This window comes from Littorina saxatilis, linkage group LG2 (genome assembly GCF_037325665.1).
Source record: "Littorina saxatilis isolate snail1 linkage group LG2, US_GU_Lsax_2.0, whole genome shotgun sequence".
Classification (NCBI taxonomy): Eukaryota; Metazoa; Mollusca; class Gastropoda; order Littorinimorpha; family Littorinidae; genus Littorina; species Littorina saxatilis.
In genome coordinates, this window is record NC_090246.1 from 15,150,758 (window position 1) to 15,166,592 (window position 15,835).

The window sequence follows — 15,835 nt, forward strand, 5'->3', positions numbered from 1 at the left end:
CAAACACTGCACAGAACTATGATGCAAACACAAAAAGAAACAGGACTACTTCAATCAGACAACACAGCAAGCTCCACAATTAGCCCAGTGAGAGTTTGTCATAATACTGAACGAATGGCAAAACGTTCACTCTTCTTTCAGTACGTGAAATCACTTCCACAGGGCTATTGCTGGAGATAGCCGACCACACTGGATAATGCACAAGGAGCAAAGCAAACCGAATACACAACACAAGGTACAAGGTCACGTCACCAAAAGGTGCAACATTCACCTAATACAGTGGAACTCCCCCTTTCAAGACCCCCATTTTAAGACTCCGTCCTTTTTGAGACCTTGTTTTTTCAGACGTTCTCTTCACCTCTGCAAATTTACCCCCATTTCAAGCCCCCTTCTTTTTAAGACCTATTTTCTCCAACTTTTCGAGGTCTTAAAAAGGGGGTTCAACTGTACTCACTCACTTCACAACGAGGTGCAACATTCACATTGACAGACAGGAAAACAGGATGGACATTATGCGCATCCTTGGGTAGAGCACATAACACCCAACAACTTCCTATTCAAGACCAGTCGGGCCATAGCAGTCTACTTGAAGCTCTACACCTGTGCCTTTTTTCTCTTTCTTAAAAAAGAAACCTAAAGCTGAAACGGACACTTTCTCTCTGATGACACATGTTAAACATTTACAGTCCAGTGCAGAGAGACAGATGCCAATAGACAAAGTTTATAAATAATTGTCAAGTTTTTGTGTGTTGTGGAAGAGTAGATTTTTTTGTGTTTTTTCATGCTTTTCTACAGAAACCCTGAGTCAAGCTACACTTGGCATTATAGGCCAATCACTAGCAAATGGTGTGTCTGCACGCCGCAACGATCTGTGCCAGTGAAATCATGCAAACAACTGACATCCCAGGGAGGATTAGCTCGGAGTTTGCTTTTGGCACTGTCCGCTCATTGTAACGCTCTTTTTGTTCGAAAGTACGCACAGTGGAGCTGACAATCGTCATTGCGGATGTGGTCGCGTCCCTCTGTGCACAGAGATGTCATTTGTTGTTTGACTCACTGTTTGCAAGGAAAAGCAACTCTACCACAACCCATAAAAACCTGACAATAATTTCCAAAATGTGTCCATTTTTCTTCTCAGGCTGAAACCGAGGCTTTTCCCTCCCAAACAACATTGCCTAGTAGCCGGTGTCAGTACCTGGGTCTTGTCTGCAGGCAGGGAGGGCGTGGCAACAGCCGAGGGGTTGGGGACAGCAGCGGCAGTAGCCGCGGTGGCAGTGGCAGTGGAGGTCTGTTTGAGCAGCTGCTGCTGCAGTATCTGGGCCTGGTGGGTCTGATGGAAGAGCTGGGCACGCTCCTGTTGGGTCAGGACTGGAGGTGCCTGTGGGGTTTGCGGCTGCACCTGTGTGTTTGGGGCACCAACTACCTGTTATTGCCTTATACACCTTCCATCCCTCTCAACAAACTAACGCTAACTTTGTGTGCCTCAGCACCTACAAACACTAAAACTTGCTTTCAGATACATTTAAAAACAACTATGCTTCTTAAAACATACTTTCATTTGCCAAAAAGTAAGGAAACAAGCAAATTTGTAAAATGGGGCGGGCTTGCACAATAAACTACACCCACTTAAAAATGCAACACAGATATTCAAAAAGCAAGCCAGTTTTCCTATGTTACAGCAGATACAGGGTAAGGGGAGGTAAGGTGCTTCTGAAAACAAATGCTTTGCCGGGTTATCTTGTCAACACACCAGCTTATCACGGACAGCAGAGCAGGCTAACTTCAAACTAAAACCCTGATAAAAGCTCAGATAAACAGGCAGGCCGTCAAAATTGAACAACATACAAAATTAGAAAAAAGATGACTATGCCCAATAACTTTCCCCTGGAACAGCGAATATTCCGATTTTATTCTGTGTGGTCAAAAGTTTTTTTAGTATTAACATTTTTAGCCCCCCTTCCTTGCTTTGTCCATCAGCTGGGTTTCATTTTCTGAAATCCTAATTCATTCAAAAATGGGGAACATTAGACATGTGTGCAAAGGACTGGCAGCTAAAATAGTTTTCTCATCTGACTGGACAGTACTGCAATTACTTTTCACCTGCTGAAAAAGTTTTCAAAATTAAAATTGTTTCTCTGCAAAGCATTATTAAAAAGCCTTTTCCTTCATCACAATCAGTCTATCAATGCTTAACGGAAAATAGGTTGAAGCACCCAAAAGTTTCAAACTTGTGCACAGACCATAAAGCAGAAGCTTCAATTACCAAAACAGTATCTTACTGATTGAAGAACAGAAACGTTCATTTTTCACATGACTGAGAAGCATGCAAACATTGAAGCAGGCGCATTGTGCATGCTACTGTGACATCTAATCATGCAAAATGACACAGGTTTGTCAAGGCCCAAAAGAAAAATATGTCTGTTTCCGGTAACCCAACCGACCCTATTTTTAAGCGCCGACCCTAAAGGTTTTTTTTTCGCTTTTCGCACCAAAAAAACCCACACATAAAACAAACAAAAACAAATATGAAGTCAAGTATACTTTATTTAGTTTCAATATATCTAGGTCAAAAACATATGCTTAAATAATTGTAAGTAAACTAAGGAAGCGTTTAAAAAAACCAGACAAAAACGTAAAAAGACGTTAACAAAACGTAAGAAAAAGGTTAAAAAAAAAGAAAAAGAAAAATTTAAAAAAGAAAAACGACCGACCGACCTTATTTTTTTCGGCGATGTTACCGGAAACATACGTATTTTTTGTTTTGGCCCAATCAAAATCCTCTTCATCATGGACTGCCACTCATGCAATGTATTCAAACCAATTCCAAGCTGACCAGTTCAGTGCCACAAACACCACGTATTCACAATTCACGGCATACGCTTCTTGACGCACACTCAGGAACATACAACGAGAGGGGTTTCACGTTTTGACAGATCCTTCTTTGTACTCATATTTACTTTCTACTTCCAGGTTTACTATTTTCAATCAAGGCAACATAAATGTTCTACCTGCTAAATTTTAAGAACACCTTGGGGGAAAAATCAGTTCCTCAGTCCAGCTAGTTGAGGTATATCTGACAATGCTTTTTCTTTATGCATTCTACTCTTGCACTTTGTCTTACCATCAGACAGGCGCAGTGGCGTGGTGATAACATGTTGGCCTCCTAATCGGAAGGTAGTGAGTTCGAATCCCGGTCGCTGCCGCCTGGTGGGTTAAGAGTGGAGATTTTTCCGATCTCCCAGGTCAACTTATGTGCAGACCTGCTAGTGACTTAACCCCCTTCGTGTGTACACGCAAGCACAAGACCAAGTGCGCACGGAAAAGATCCTGTAATCCATGTCAGAGTTCGATGGGTTATGGAAACACGAAAATACCCAGCATGCCTACTCAACGAAAGCGGAGTGAAGCTGACTATGCTCTCAGAGTATAGTGTGGGAAACCCAAATGGGCAAACGAGCTCACACGTAACCAGACAATTCTGGAACGCTGAAGAAGAAGTCTTACCGTCTGCATTGACAACCAGACTTGCGTTTTAATACATAGTTTGTTCACATTATACTATTAAACCAAAAACTATGCTGCATCAGTGGTTATTTCAAGCTTCCAAGTTCACACGTGCTGCTATTGGTCCATCTTCCCTGCTTATTTCTTTACAGAGCAGAAAAAAAATAGACAACTAGTCACGCATAAAGCTTATACAAACACCTCCCAGCTGTAAATATCTTATAGCACTTCAAATTTAGTTCAAACTACTGTAAGATATTAACAGCTGGGAGCAATTTGAACAGAATTTATCTTCATCCAATAGACATGGGTGGGACTGAAAAATGTCATGAATCCTGAAGAATTTTAAGGGGGGGTTCTTGGGGCTCCCAGACGCTGAAGGATTTGTATAATTAACAATCAAAAATACGTCACCACAGACATTACGAATCCGGATTTCTGGCATATACCGAAAGAATCCCACCCATGAATGGGTCATTTCAAACTTCATCACTGATCAGCCCCAGTTCTTTCAGCATAATGCAAAGAAGGATCACCATCAAAAAACAAACCAACGTCACTCCATAACAAGCTGACAAGGGGAGGGGTCCCACACCAAACCACAGCAGAACATACACAATCACAGACACAGAGACAAACTGACCTGTGGCAAAAGCTGGTGCAGCGGTTGCTGGAACGGCGGCTGGCCCAGCGGAGGCTGCAGTACTTGCTGTGACAGCATGTGCTGCAGCAGCTGCTCCTGCTGCTGAGGGGTCAGCTGGGGAAAGGTCAGCTGCTGCAGGTGTTGCTGCTGCTGCTGGGACAGCACGGCCAGTTGCTGCTGCTGTTGCTGCTGCAAGGCTTCCGCGCTCATGTGGACCTGACTCGGCACAGCCCCCTCCTGCTGCTGTGACTGGGAACCTGTGGGGAGAAAGTCAGGGATTCAGCAAAGATTCTATCAAAGTGATCACACTCTTCTGGCATATCACATGCCTAGTCTTCCCCGAAATCAGCGTATGACAGGGTAAAATCAGTCCGAAAAACCCACTCATGCAAACAATACAAGTGTACGTGGGAGTTTCAGCCTGTGAACACAGAAACAAGCCCAGTCACTGCACATTTTTGGACCAAGAAAAAGAGCTGGAATCTGGCGTGTTTTTTCAAAGTCCCACCGCCTGACCAAATGCCTCCCAGAGTATCTAATATTGCTCACCAGCCAGCAGCATGAATCAACTGTAGAATCGTTCCCCATTTTGTGCCAAGAGATAGCATGGTTTCAGCAGATGAAAGCAAGACTTGCTTTATGAGATTGTAAAGTTAAATCTCATGGGCACTGGAAAGGAGTGTATGCTGGCTTTTCGATAGCATTGACAGCCTACATAACATAGCAGAAAATGCTCACAAAAATCATCCAACTCACCTCCATTGTGCTCAGTCTGCAAGTTGAGCGCCAAGGGAGCTACTTGAGGCGAGCCGGGCGGTGCAGGTTGCTGAGGCAATGGAGACCCTGGCTGTTGTTGTGTTTGTTGTTGCTGTTGTTGCTGTTGCTGTTGTTGTTGCTGTTGTTGTTGTTGTTGTGGAGGTGGAGGCAGAGGAGGCTGCAGGGTCTTGTTGCTCCGCGAGCTTTTGCCAGAGTTGTTCCTCCCTTTGGCCGCCTTGCCCGCCGTGTTGCCGTTAGCGACTACTGCGCTGGGAATGGGTTGTTGCAGGAACTGGGGCGAGGGGGGCTGGACCTGGGGACTGACCAGCGGGGAGGTGGGGGCGGCAGGGAGGGGGGAAGAGGGGGAGGGAAGGAAGGGTTCGGAGGTGGCGAAGGCGGGGTTTGGGATGAGAGACTGGGCGGCCAGGTTTGGGTCGGCCAGAAGCTTGGGCAGCTGCACCACCAGGTCCTTCAGCGGCATGGAGTCCATGGCCGGCGTGCCTGTCAGGCACAGCGACTCCGCCAACCCCCGCTGGACCCCCGTGGCCCCCGCTGCTGCGGCCGCTGCGTTCAGTTCCATCACCCTCTTGGCTGTCTCCTCCGCCTGTCGCACAGCGGTGGGGGCGCTGGCGGAACCCGAGCGAGCTTTGAGGAGCTGTTGTTGCTGCTCCAGTTGCTGCTGGGCCTGGGCTTTCTCTTGCAACTCCCGCTCCACCTGAGAAAAATCCTATCACATTAAGGATCAGACTTGGCATACAACCACTGCTTCTACACATTGAAACAGTTCGAGGCAAATTGCCCCCCGAACAATTGCTCCCCGGACAACTGCCCCCCATTCTTTTCAGAGGGTTTACTGAGCGATCAAGTGTTTTATTGTTGTTTCAAAGTATACATAGGTAATCTAAGTCTATAATTGAATATCTCTGTGTCTCTGTAACGCAAAAACACAAATGGACACATACAAAAACATAAACACACCGACATAGACACACTGAAAGACTAACAAACAGACACAGACACGCACGCATTTACGCACGCAAACAGACACATACGTAGACACATTTACAGAGACTCACTTACACTATCACACAAACAAACACACCGGCACACACACACACAAACATACAAAGACACACACTTAGTGTAGTGATTGACTTGTAAAAATATGCATCGAAGAGTGCTCAGAAAAGAATCAAGGGGCAGTTGTCCTAGGGGGCAATAAGCCTGCTACCATTGAAACAGCCAGTAATGGACACAACCCAATCACAGCCACAGAGGTCTACATGGAATGCTCCGAGTAGAGTAAGTGTCTGTCTGTGCGTGTGTGCGAGTGTGAGGGTGTGCACGTTTGTGTGTGTGTGTGCGTGCATGCGTCAATGCGTGTGTCTGTCCACGCATGCGATATGTGTGCACATGTGCACAGTGAGTGCGTGCTTTCATGAGACTGTCTGCATGCTCATGCCTGTGAATATGAGTGTGTGTGCGTGTGTTCACCTTCTGCAGTTCCTCCAGTATCTGCTGCTTGCGTTGCAGCTGCTCCTCCTTGCTCCCCACGCTGGGCCCCAGCAGCTCCTTGGCCATGATGTTATTGATGATTGCCTCCACCTGCACACATCACACACACATCACTACACTGAACATCTCTTTCTTCTTCTTGGGAAAACTATGTCTGAAGTATGACCAAACACAACCTTGATGAAAATGACTGACAGCAGAAACAGCAGGGCCCAACTGATGCCGCTGAGTAGCATAATTTTTGCAAAACGTTCTTCGCGACAATTCAATTCTTGTACAAATAAAACCATACCTTCAGAACAGTTAAAATCCAAGCAAACAAAAAACATTCTACACAGAAGAAGAGTAGGGAAACCACAACAGTATGTTGTTCTACTGGTTCAGAAAAAACAACACCAGAATTTTAAAAAACAAGGTTAAATTAGTGATTTAGAATGTTAGCAGTCTATCCAATTTGAATGTTGAAAACCCAGGCTAACACGGACATTGCACATTGCTAAATGCACATGGTCACTGACCTTTTCTGTGGCCTTCTCATCGGTGAGGTCAGCTAGAACGCCTTCGTGGTTGATCTGCTGCAGGTTCTCGGCTATCACAGTGTTGCTGCCCTTGACCAGCGGCTTGCCGTCCGGCCCCACACTAGGAGGCAGAGTGCGCTTCCCCAGCACCTTGCCGCCGTTCAGCCGCTCACCTGCTTTACCTGATATGGAACAGGTGCAAAGAATTAGTGAAAATGAGCTTACAAGATTGCTAAGGTGTGACCTTTTCTCTGCAAATGCATTATGTGAGAAATATGACATGGAACTTAAAATGTCCAAAACCAAGACAGTTGCAGTAACATGACCTTCATGAGGTTTTAAAGAGGGAAAAAGAATTAGCGAAAACGAGCTAACAAGATTTCTAAAGTGTGGACTTTCCTCTGAATAAGACCATTATTTTCTCTACACTATACATCTAAAAATATGCATTATTTTATACTGAGAGAATGTAAAGCTTCTAAGGAACATAAAATGTCCAATACCAACACAGTTGCAGGAACATGATATTCCTGACTTTTTCTCTTCAAAATATGAGCATAACAATTTACAACCAAAGTTTAAACAAGAAGGGCAAAGCCCATACAACTCACATGCTTGACCTTTACATGACCTTGACCTTCAGCTAAACCTTGCAATGACATCATACACTAAGAACTGCTTTACACATTTTTCCTACCAAAATACATGTGACCTTGACCCAAGGTCAAGGTCATCCAAGGTCATGCAACACAAAGCTGTTAATTCAAGACATAGGAAGTACAATGGTGCTTATTGGCTCTTTCTACCATGAGATATGGTCACTTTTAGTGATTCACTACCTTATTTTGGTCACATTTCATAAGGGTCAAAGTGACCTTGACCATATGTGACCAAATGTGTCTCATGATGAAAGCATAACATGTGCCCCACATAATTTTTAAGTTTGAAACAGTTATCTTCCATAGTTCAGGGTCAAGGTCACTTCAAAATATGTATACAATCCAACTTTGAAGAGCTCCTGTGACCTTGACCTTGAAGCAAGGTAAACCAAACTGGTATCAAAAGATGGGGCTTACTTTGCCCTATATATCATATATAGGTGAGGTATCAAATCTCAAAAACTTCAGAGAAAATGGGAAAAATGTGAAAAATAGCTGTTTTTTAGACAACATTTATGGCCCCTGCGACCTTGACCTTGAAGCAAGGTGAAGATGCTATGTATGTTTTTTGGGGCCTTGTCATCATACACCATCTTGCCAAATTTGGTACTGATAGACTGAATAGTGTCCAAGAAATATCCAACGTTAAAGTTTTCCTGACGGACGGACGGACACCGGGACGGACGGACACCGGGACGGACGGACACCCGGACGGACGGACGACTCAGGTGAGTACATAGACTCACTTTTGCTTCGCATGTGAGTCAAAAACAAACAAATTTAAAGCCATGCAGAATATGAAGGAACAATCAACAGCCCAACATGAAGACAGTATAAACTTACACTATGAGATAAAATATATCTGGTGTTTTGCACAGACATACAATGTGAGGCAGAGCTATATGAGCACTCCATTTTTAATCTCTAGCAAGCAGTCTGACAAAGATTTCAAGAGAACTGGAAGAGAACAAACAAGAATTGTTCATGCTTACCTTGACTAGCATTGAGGTTGAGACAAGTTGGCAGTTGTGAGTCTGGTTCGTTGGGTGGCACTATGTGTGCTAGACCTTGCACTGGTACCCGAGGCTGAAACAAAAGATAGTGTGTGTGCATTATTGGAGGTGAACCAATGATTTCTATAAATCTATATATATGTATGTGTGTGTTATGTAAGGGGGAAAGAGAGAGGGTGAGAAAGACAGAGAAAGAGAAAATGTGTGTGTATGTGTGTGTGTGCGTGTGTGTAATACAAATAGTTTTTCTTGTACAACAAACAGGACATTTTCTCTCTAAATTCCTCAGTATTGCTTTTAATTTGTTATAGCCCTAGTTGCTTACTATTAATCGTTTCATGAGATGTAATTTGATTAAAATGTTGTATTTTGATTAAAATGTTTAAAGTGCACCTCTTCCAGAGCGGCCTGCGCCATGTTGCTCACTATTAATCGTTTCATGTTGAGTATTTTGAATAAAACTTTGTGTAAAGCGCACCTCTTCCAGCACGGCCTGCGCCATGTTGCTCACTATTAATCGTTTCATGTTGAGTATTTTGAATAAAACTTTGTGTAAAGCGCACCTCTTCCAGCACGGCCTGCGCCATGTTGCTCACTATTAATCGTTTCATGTTGAGTATTTTGAATAAAACTTTGTGTAAAGCGCACCTCTTCCAGCACGGCCTGTGCCATGTTGATGTGGGGCATGTCGGGCTGGGCCAAGTCGATGGAAGAGTTGAGCAGCAGGCGGTTGGGCCACTCCAGCAACAGCTTCACCACGTCTGTGTGGCCCCCCTTGGCAGCCTCGATGATCATCGTCGAACCATCCTGTAACACAAACATGCACTTTACGCAATCTTGCTTCGATGATCATCGTCGAACCATCCTGTAACACAAACATGCACTTTACACAATCTCGTTTCGATGATCGTCGTCGAACCATCCTGTAACACAACCATGCACTTTACACAATCTCGCTTCGATGATCATCGTCGAACCATCCTACAACACAAACATGCAGTTTTTCCAATCTAAGACTTCAGTGCCAGACAATCTATATCGTACCTGTAACACCAGCATACAGCTTACAGAATCAAAACTTTGGTACCCGACAATCTATATGTTGGGATTATTTTGAAGACAGAACACCATACAGGTGTAACTGCCACACTGTAATAACAAAAATAACACTTTATAGTCTATTAAAATGGGTATATTACAATAGATTGTTTTTTGAAGCATCCAACCTGCCTGTAAACAATCACAAGACACAAATTTAATAAGAATTATTAGATCATTCAATAGAACAAATAATAAGCGGGAAAGCCAGACGCCTACCTTCAACTTATGATTGGCATCGGCCCCACTGGTCAAGAGACACTCCACCACCTGATGGTGACCTCCGGCACAGGCCAGCGACAGCACCGTGTGGTCGTTGGTCGATGTGCTGCGATTCACGTCAGCCCCTGCAAAAACAATGCAATGCAAATTTCACAATACATCTGATGGCAGTTGGCAAAATCTATACTCAGATGTGCCAACCCTTGTGACGCCTCAAGTGTAACAATTTAGATTTGTTTTAATTTTCAGCGTAGTAAATGGTGTTGAAGAGTAGCATTGTCTGAAATGTATTTATGCTATATTGTGCAAAAATACATAGTTTTCAAGTTTATTTAGAAAGCAGAAACATAATGCACAATAGAGAGTGTCTGCAGTGCAACTGTGGACAATTTTTTCGGACTCATATTCTAACGGGTACAGGGAATGACAAGCAGAAATGAGCACCAGGACTCACAAGAAAGAGCTCACTGTTGCATGCTTGTGATTATTTTTTTGGAGTGTAGCAATTTCTAGCTTGACGTAATAATTTCTGTTACAACTTAGCATGCTACGCTGAAAGCGTAACAGTCAGCAGCTCTGTATACTTTAACTGCCCCCCATCCTCTGTCGGACACATTATCTTGCAAATCAATTTGTCATCCATTTAGCATATCACACTCTACAATCTCCCACAAATGTGGAGCAATTAGTTATCTCTTTCTGGTCATTCCTTTGCTGTTTATGCAGCGAGATTAATCACAAATGTATGCGCTTGCTTTTGAACGTTTCCTCTAACAAACAACCTGAAAATATGTCGTTTTGTAAGTAAAATTACTTTCTAATAAACTCACCTCAACTCAACTATTAGGATTTATCCTACTTACAAGTTGCCCGACTGAGAGTTTCTCGCTTCTCAGTATGGAAATTTGTAAGTGGGATAAATCCTAATAGTTAAGTTGAGGTGATGTATTGAAAGAAACACTGACCAGCGCCAATCAAGTACTTGACGGTACACAAGTGGCCGGCCCTGGCAGCCTTCATCAGCGGCGTACGTCCTCCCTCAGATTCATGCTCCTGTACACACAGAAGAAAGTGAGGTGTAATAATCATTGCAGGTTTAAATTACACACTCAAAGACAGCTAATTGATTAAAACAAATTTAAAAAACAAACAGTTTCTGATAGTGATCATGTACAAGAGGTCTATCAAGAACATTTTACATTCCAAAACAAGAACTCAACTCTATTTACAGGTACATGTTCTTGAGATAACGAACGACTATATTATGACAGCGACAACATTGCTGGAAAGTTACAATGCATGAGTAAGTTTACCACCATTCAGTTTCTCTGACAAATCTTTGGCTAAAATTTACATCAAAGAAGGTCTTCATTTTCTTCTCTGAAGCCTAGTTTAATAACTTGACATGAAATTCAAATGAAACAGATTTTCTCTACTAGGGATATTTATAAAGTGACATGCCAGGAAAGCTCCAGCTTGCAGCAGCTCCCCGGCAACATCAGTGTGGCCATTTTCACAGGCGTAGGTCAAGGCCGTGTCATTCGTGCCCGTCTGAGCATGAACATTCGCGCCTGAAAGAAAAGAAAACGCTTTCAGGAAAGTTCACAAACAATCACAACCACCCATCAGGAATAAACGCCTGGAAGAAGAGAAAAATCTTTCTGGAAAGTTCACAAACAAATTCTATCACTGGGGCATGTTTTTCCGTCTCATAAAGAATGACAATCTTTCTCTGTGTTAACTAATACTGAACATCAGACATGTACTATTGTTCAAGCGAGGCTGAAATTGTAAACTGAAGAGACTGGAAGAGCTCAGAGTTCCCAGAAGAATTTCTCAGCAAGTTATCCACACAGCGCCTTCAGTGAAACTAGCTGATAATATTGTTGCCATCACCGTACTTGCTTAACAAAATAAACCCACCCATTTTGAGGAGGAACCTGACGAGTTCAAGGTGACCCTCTTGTGCGGCTTCCATCAAAGGGGTGGAGCAGCCCAACTCGATGTCAGCGCCCGCCTTAATCAGAAACTCCGCAACATCTTGAAATCCTCCGCAGCAAGCTAAGGTCAAGGCTGTTTCTTGTGTCTCTTCTGTCTGAGCATTGATGTCAGCTCCTGCACATCAACAAAAAAAGCTGTTCATGATATCCTCCTTACAGTGAAATGATCATACCCCCTGTTTTCATGCATTTCCTAAGCAATTAAATGTCCACTGAATATCTAATCTACTGTAAATGCTTTTACAGCAAAGACTATGGAAAAGGTACTTTGGCAGCTGAACTTCAACAACTGTCAAGTTCAATGATCAGCAAACAGTAACTTTCTGCATCAATGTACTCATAAAACACAAATTTTTCACTATATAAACACTAGAGACCTACATCTTTCTTTCTTTCTTTCTTTATTTGGTGTTTAACGTCGTTTTCAACCGTTCAAGGTTATATCGCGACGGGGAAAGGGAGGGGGGGGGGGGGGGGGGGGGGGGGGGGGGAGGGATGGGATAGAGCCACTTGTTAATTGTTCACAAAAGCACTAATCAAAAAAAAGCTCCAGGGGCTTGCAACGTAGTACAATATATGACCTTACTGGGAGAATGCAAGTTTCCAGTACAAAGGACTTAACATTTCTTACATACTGCTTGACTAAAATCTTTACAAACATTGACTATATTCTATACAAGAAACACTTAACAAGGGTAAAAGGAGAAACAGAATCCGTAAAGTCGCCTCTTACGACATGCTGGGGGGCATCGGGTAAATTCTTCCCCCTAACCCGCGGGGGGAGACCTACATCAAAGTTCTACGAACCACATCCTTATAACAAGACCGAACTGCTGAATGCAACTTTGCCAGAGCAGAAAGAGGCATTCTACAATGTCCCCTTCTCCCATGTTGGGAGAAATTTGACCAGACATCAAAAATTCAACAACAGATAGACTGCTAACGTTCCAAAATTCAGCAAAAAAAGTTCATAAAAAAAAGTAAGTTATTTCAATTTATGACAAGACAATGCTCACTTTTTGTTTCACATTTTGTTTGTCATAAATCAAACGACACCACATGACACAGGTACAAGCCAACGTACCGTGAGAGAGGAGAAGAGCGACCATTTCCTCGTGACCCTCACGCGCAGCCTCCATGAGGGGCGTGTAACCCTCGTCGTTCACCTCCTCGATGTTTGCACCTCGCTCGATCAGGAGGTTAGCCAGTTCAACATGGCCGCCGCACGCTGCCAGCGTCAGGGGAGACTCGAAGCTGTCCACTGGCATGTTCACCTGTGAGCAATACGAGCCAACCTGTTTAGTGCCTTGTGATTGACTCCACACATTCATGGACACTCAAACACAAAAGAAATGCTACCCTCTGTGTATCTGACAAAGAAAATAATGGAAACTCAATCACAAAAGGAATGCTTTACTCTCTGCGTCTCACCACACGTCTCTTAGTTTTGTTTGCCTTTTTTGTGTGAAATGTATGTAATGCTCCACATTCGAATGATAGAGTTAATGTCATTTCACATGGTTGCATGGGTGCATAAAAGCCCAACTTGAAAAATAACTGTTCCTAGCCAACAGTATCGCTTCTATTCCTTCATGCCTTTGCTTTCTTCATGCACTGTTTTCCAGCACACTCATAACACTGCCACCATTCTAGAGTCCAGCACATGACTAAAGCACTTGACACCGAAGAAAAAACAAAACAAGAATGTTTATGAAATAACTAAGAACAATGACCATTGCTTCGACCATCTTGGGCACATTCTAAAATAAGTCACAGCAATATTTTCTTAGTTCTTTCCTGTCATGTCTCTTGTTTGTACAAGTTGCAGACATCTAGTGATTGTTTTATCTAAATTAAACTTTCTAAAAATGCAACTTATTAGACCAACTTACATGAGCGCCGCTGTCGAGCAGGAGGCGAGCGACCTCAACGTGTCCATCCATGGAGGCCTCCATGAGAGCGGTGTGCATCTCGTCCGTCTTGTGCTCCTGGTCCGCCCCGGCGTCCAGCAGGTACTTGACCATCTCCAGGTGACCTGCAAGCCACACAAATACAGTGAAACCCCTCTTTCAAGACCCCCAATTAAAGACACCCTCCCTTTTAGGACCCGCCTATAATATATAGGTATTCAGTTGAAATCTTGGACGGGCGCAGTGGCGTGGTAGTAAGACGTCGGCCTCCTAATCCAAAAGTCATGAGTTCAAATCCCGGTCGCTGCCGCCTGGTGGGTTAAGAGTGGAGATTTGTTCGATCTCTCAGGTCAACTTATGTGCAGACCTGCTAGTGACTTAACCCCCTTCGTGTGTACACGCAAGCACAAGACCAAGTGCGCACGGAAAAGATCCTGTAATCCATGTCAGAGTTCGGTGGGTTATAGAAACACGAAAATACCCAGCATGCCTCCCCCGAAATCGACGTATGCTGCCTGAATGGCGGGGTAAAAACGGTCATACACGTACAAATCCACTCGTACTAAAAACATGAGTGAACGTGGGAGTCTAAGCCCATGAACGAAGAAGAAGAGTTGAAATCTTGCATTTTACTGTAACCTCATATTTCAATGCATATAAGTATTATCTCACTGGGTGTATGACAAGCTTAAAGACACATTTTTGTTTGTAATCCACATCACAGACAACAAACCTTTACTACTACCAGCTTCATATCCAGAGCTGGACCAAGTCTAAAGGTGATTGACAAGAAGAACACAAACCTCTACTGACAATCAGCAGGAAAATAAGGCTGCTGGGTTGACAATTTCCAGAAGACTACTTTCATCATTTAAAAAAAAGCTATCTTACAGGACTGAGCCTGACACCCACCTTTGTAGCAGGCCAGAGTGAGGGCGCTCTCCTTGAACTCGTTGGAGTGTGTGTTGATGCCTGCCCCTGCCGCCAGCAACTGCTGTGCAATCTCTACGTGCCCGGCGCTGGCCGCCTCCATCAGAGGCGTGTGTCCGTTCTCATTGTGGACCTCCACCGACGCTCCGTGGCTGATCAGCTCCTTCACCACGTTGGTGTGACCCGCGCACGCCGCTGAGTGAAGTGGGGTATTACCTGCCGAACAGTCATCTGTACCTTTCAAATCAACACCTGTGCAATTCTGTCTTTTTCAAATCAAAACTTGTGGTCAGTCTTTACTTATAAAATCCATACTTGCGCAATATGTACTTTTTAATGAACACTCGTGCGATTTGTACATTTCATATCAACAATTCTGTGCACTGAAATTCTGTTGGATTCAAAACCACGCAAAATTCCTACCTCTCTCTTTTACTTTTTGTCTGTTAATATCTCCCACAACACTTATCCCATTACCAGAATTTCTTTTTTCAGCAAAGCCACAGTAACAATGCATGCCAAGTCTGCCTGTTCGCGTAATTCATATTTGTCTTCAATTGATCCACTTCTTCAACTGATCAACTCTACTAGCAAACAAGCATATCAAATATCAGAAATACACCAAAACCAGCTGCATAAGACTACAGGTGTTTGCACTGTTGCAAAATGAAACCCAAGAACACCACGATGGTCATCTTTACCTGCAGAAGACTGGGCATTCACATCGGCTCCGTGCAGAATGAGTAGCCGCACAATGTCCACAAAGCCCCCGCTGGCCGCTTCCATTAAGGGGGTACAGTCCCCCTTGATGCCCCGGTCCTCTACATTAGCATTCATTGCTAACAAAACCTGCACAACACAAATTGATTGAATGTGCGCCTGTTATGGGTACGATGGAACCTCACTTTCAAGACCTAAAAAATTCAGAGAAAATTAGGTCTTAAAAAAGAGGGAGTCATAAAATAGGGGTACATTCAAAGAGGTTAGGCAAAACAAAAAAAAAAGTCTTTACGGTAACCCGACCGACCCTATTTTTTTCGCGCGACCCTTGACTTTTTTTTGGCATT

The 15,835-nt window shown here is 43.6% G+C and overlaps 1 protein-coding gene across 2 annotated transcripts in view; it reads right to left on the reverse strand.

Moving 5' to 3' along the window:
- LOC138958297 (ankyrin repeat and KH domain-containing protein 1-like) overlaps nucleotides 1-15,835 on the reverse strand; it is a 47,791-nt gene that overhangs the window by 23,832 nt on the left and 8,124 nt on the right. Inside the window, exons 5-19 of one of the 2 annotated variants that reach the window (XM_070329408.1) lie at nucleotides 15,470-15,617; nucleotides 14,751-14,984; nucleotides 13,821-13,963; nucleotides 13,013-13,202; nucleotides 11,852-12,043; nucleotides 11,390-11,499; nucleotides 10,894-10,981; nucleotides 9,926-10,053; nucleotides 9,257-9,415; nucleotides 8,588-8,681; nucleotides 6,937-7,118; nucleotides 6,398-6,508; nucleotides 4,904-5,618; nucleotides 4,148-4,404; nucleotides 1,196-1,399 (exon numbers count right to left, since the gene is read on the reverse strand). In XM_070329408.1, the coding sequence (XP_070185509.1) occupies nucleotides 1,196-1,399; nucleotides 4,148-4,404; nucleotides 4,904-5,618; nucleotides 6,398-6,508; nucleotides 6,937-7,118; nucleotides 8,588-8,681; nucleotides 9,257-9,415; nucleotides 9,926-10,053; nucleotides 10,894-10,981; nucleotides 11,390-11,499; nucleotides 11,852-12,043; nucleotides 13,013-13,202; nucleotides 13,821-13,963; nucleotides 14,751-14,984; nucleotides 15,470-15,617 (2,955 nt within the window). Of the gene's footprint in view, nucleotides 1-1,195; nucleotides 1,400-4,147; nucleotides 4,405-4,903; nucleotides 5,619-6,397; nucleotides 6,509-6,936; nucleotides 7,119-8,587; nucleotides 8,682-9,256; nucleotides 9,416-9,925; nucleotides 10,054-10,893; nucleotides 11,025-11,389; nucleotides 11,500-11,851; nucleotides 12,044-13,012; nucleotides 13,203-13,820; nucleotides 13,964-14,750; nucleotides 14,985-15,469; nucleotides 15,618-15,835 lie in introns of those variants that run through there. The other variant, XM_070329407.1, reaches the window with a different exon arrangement.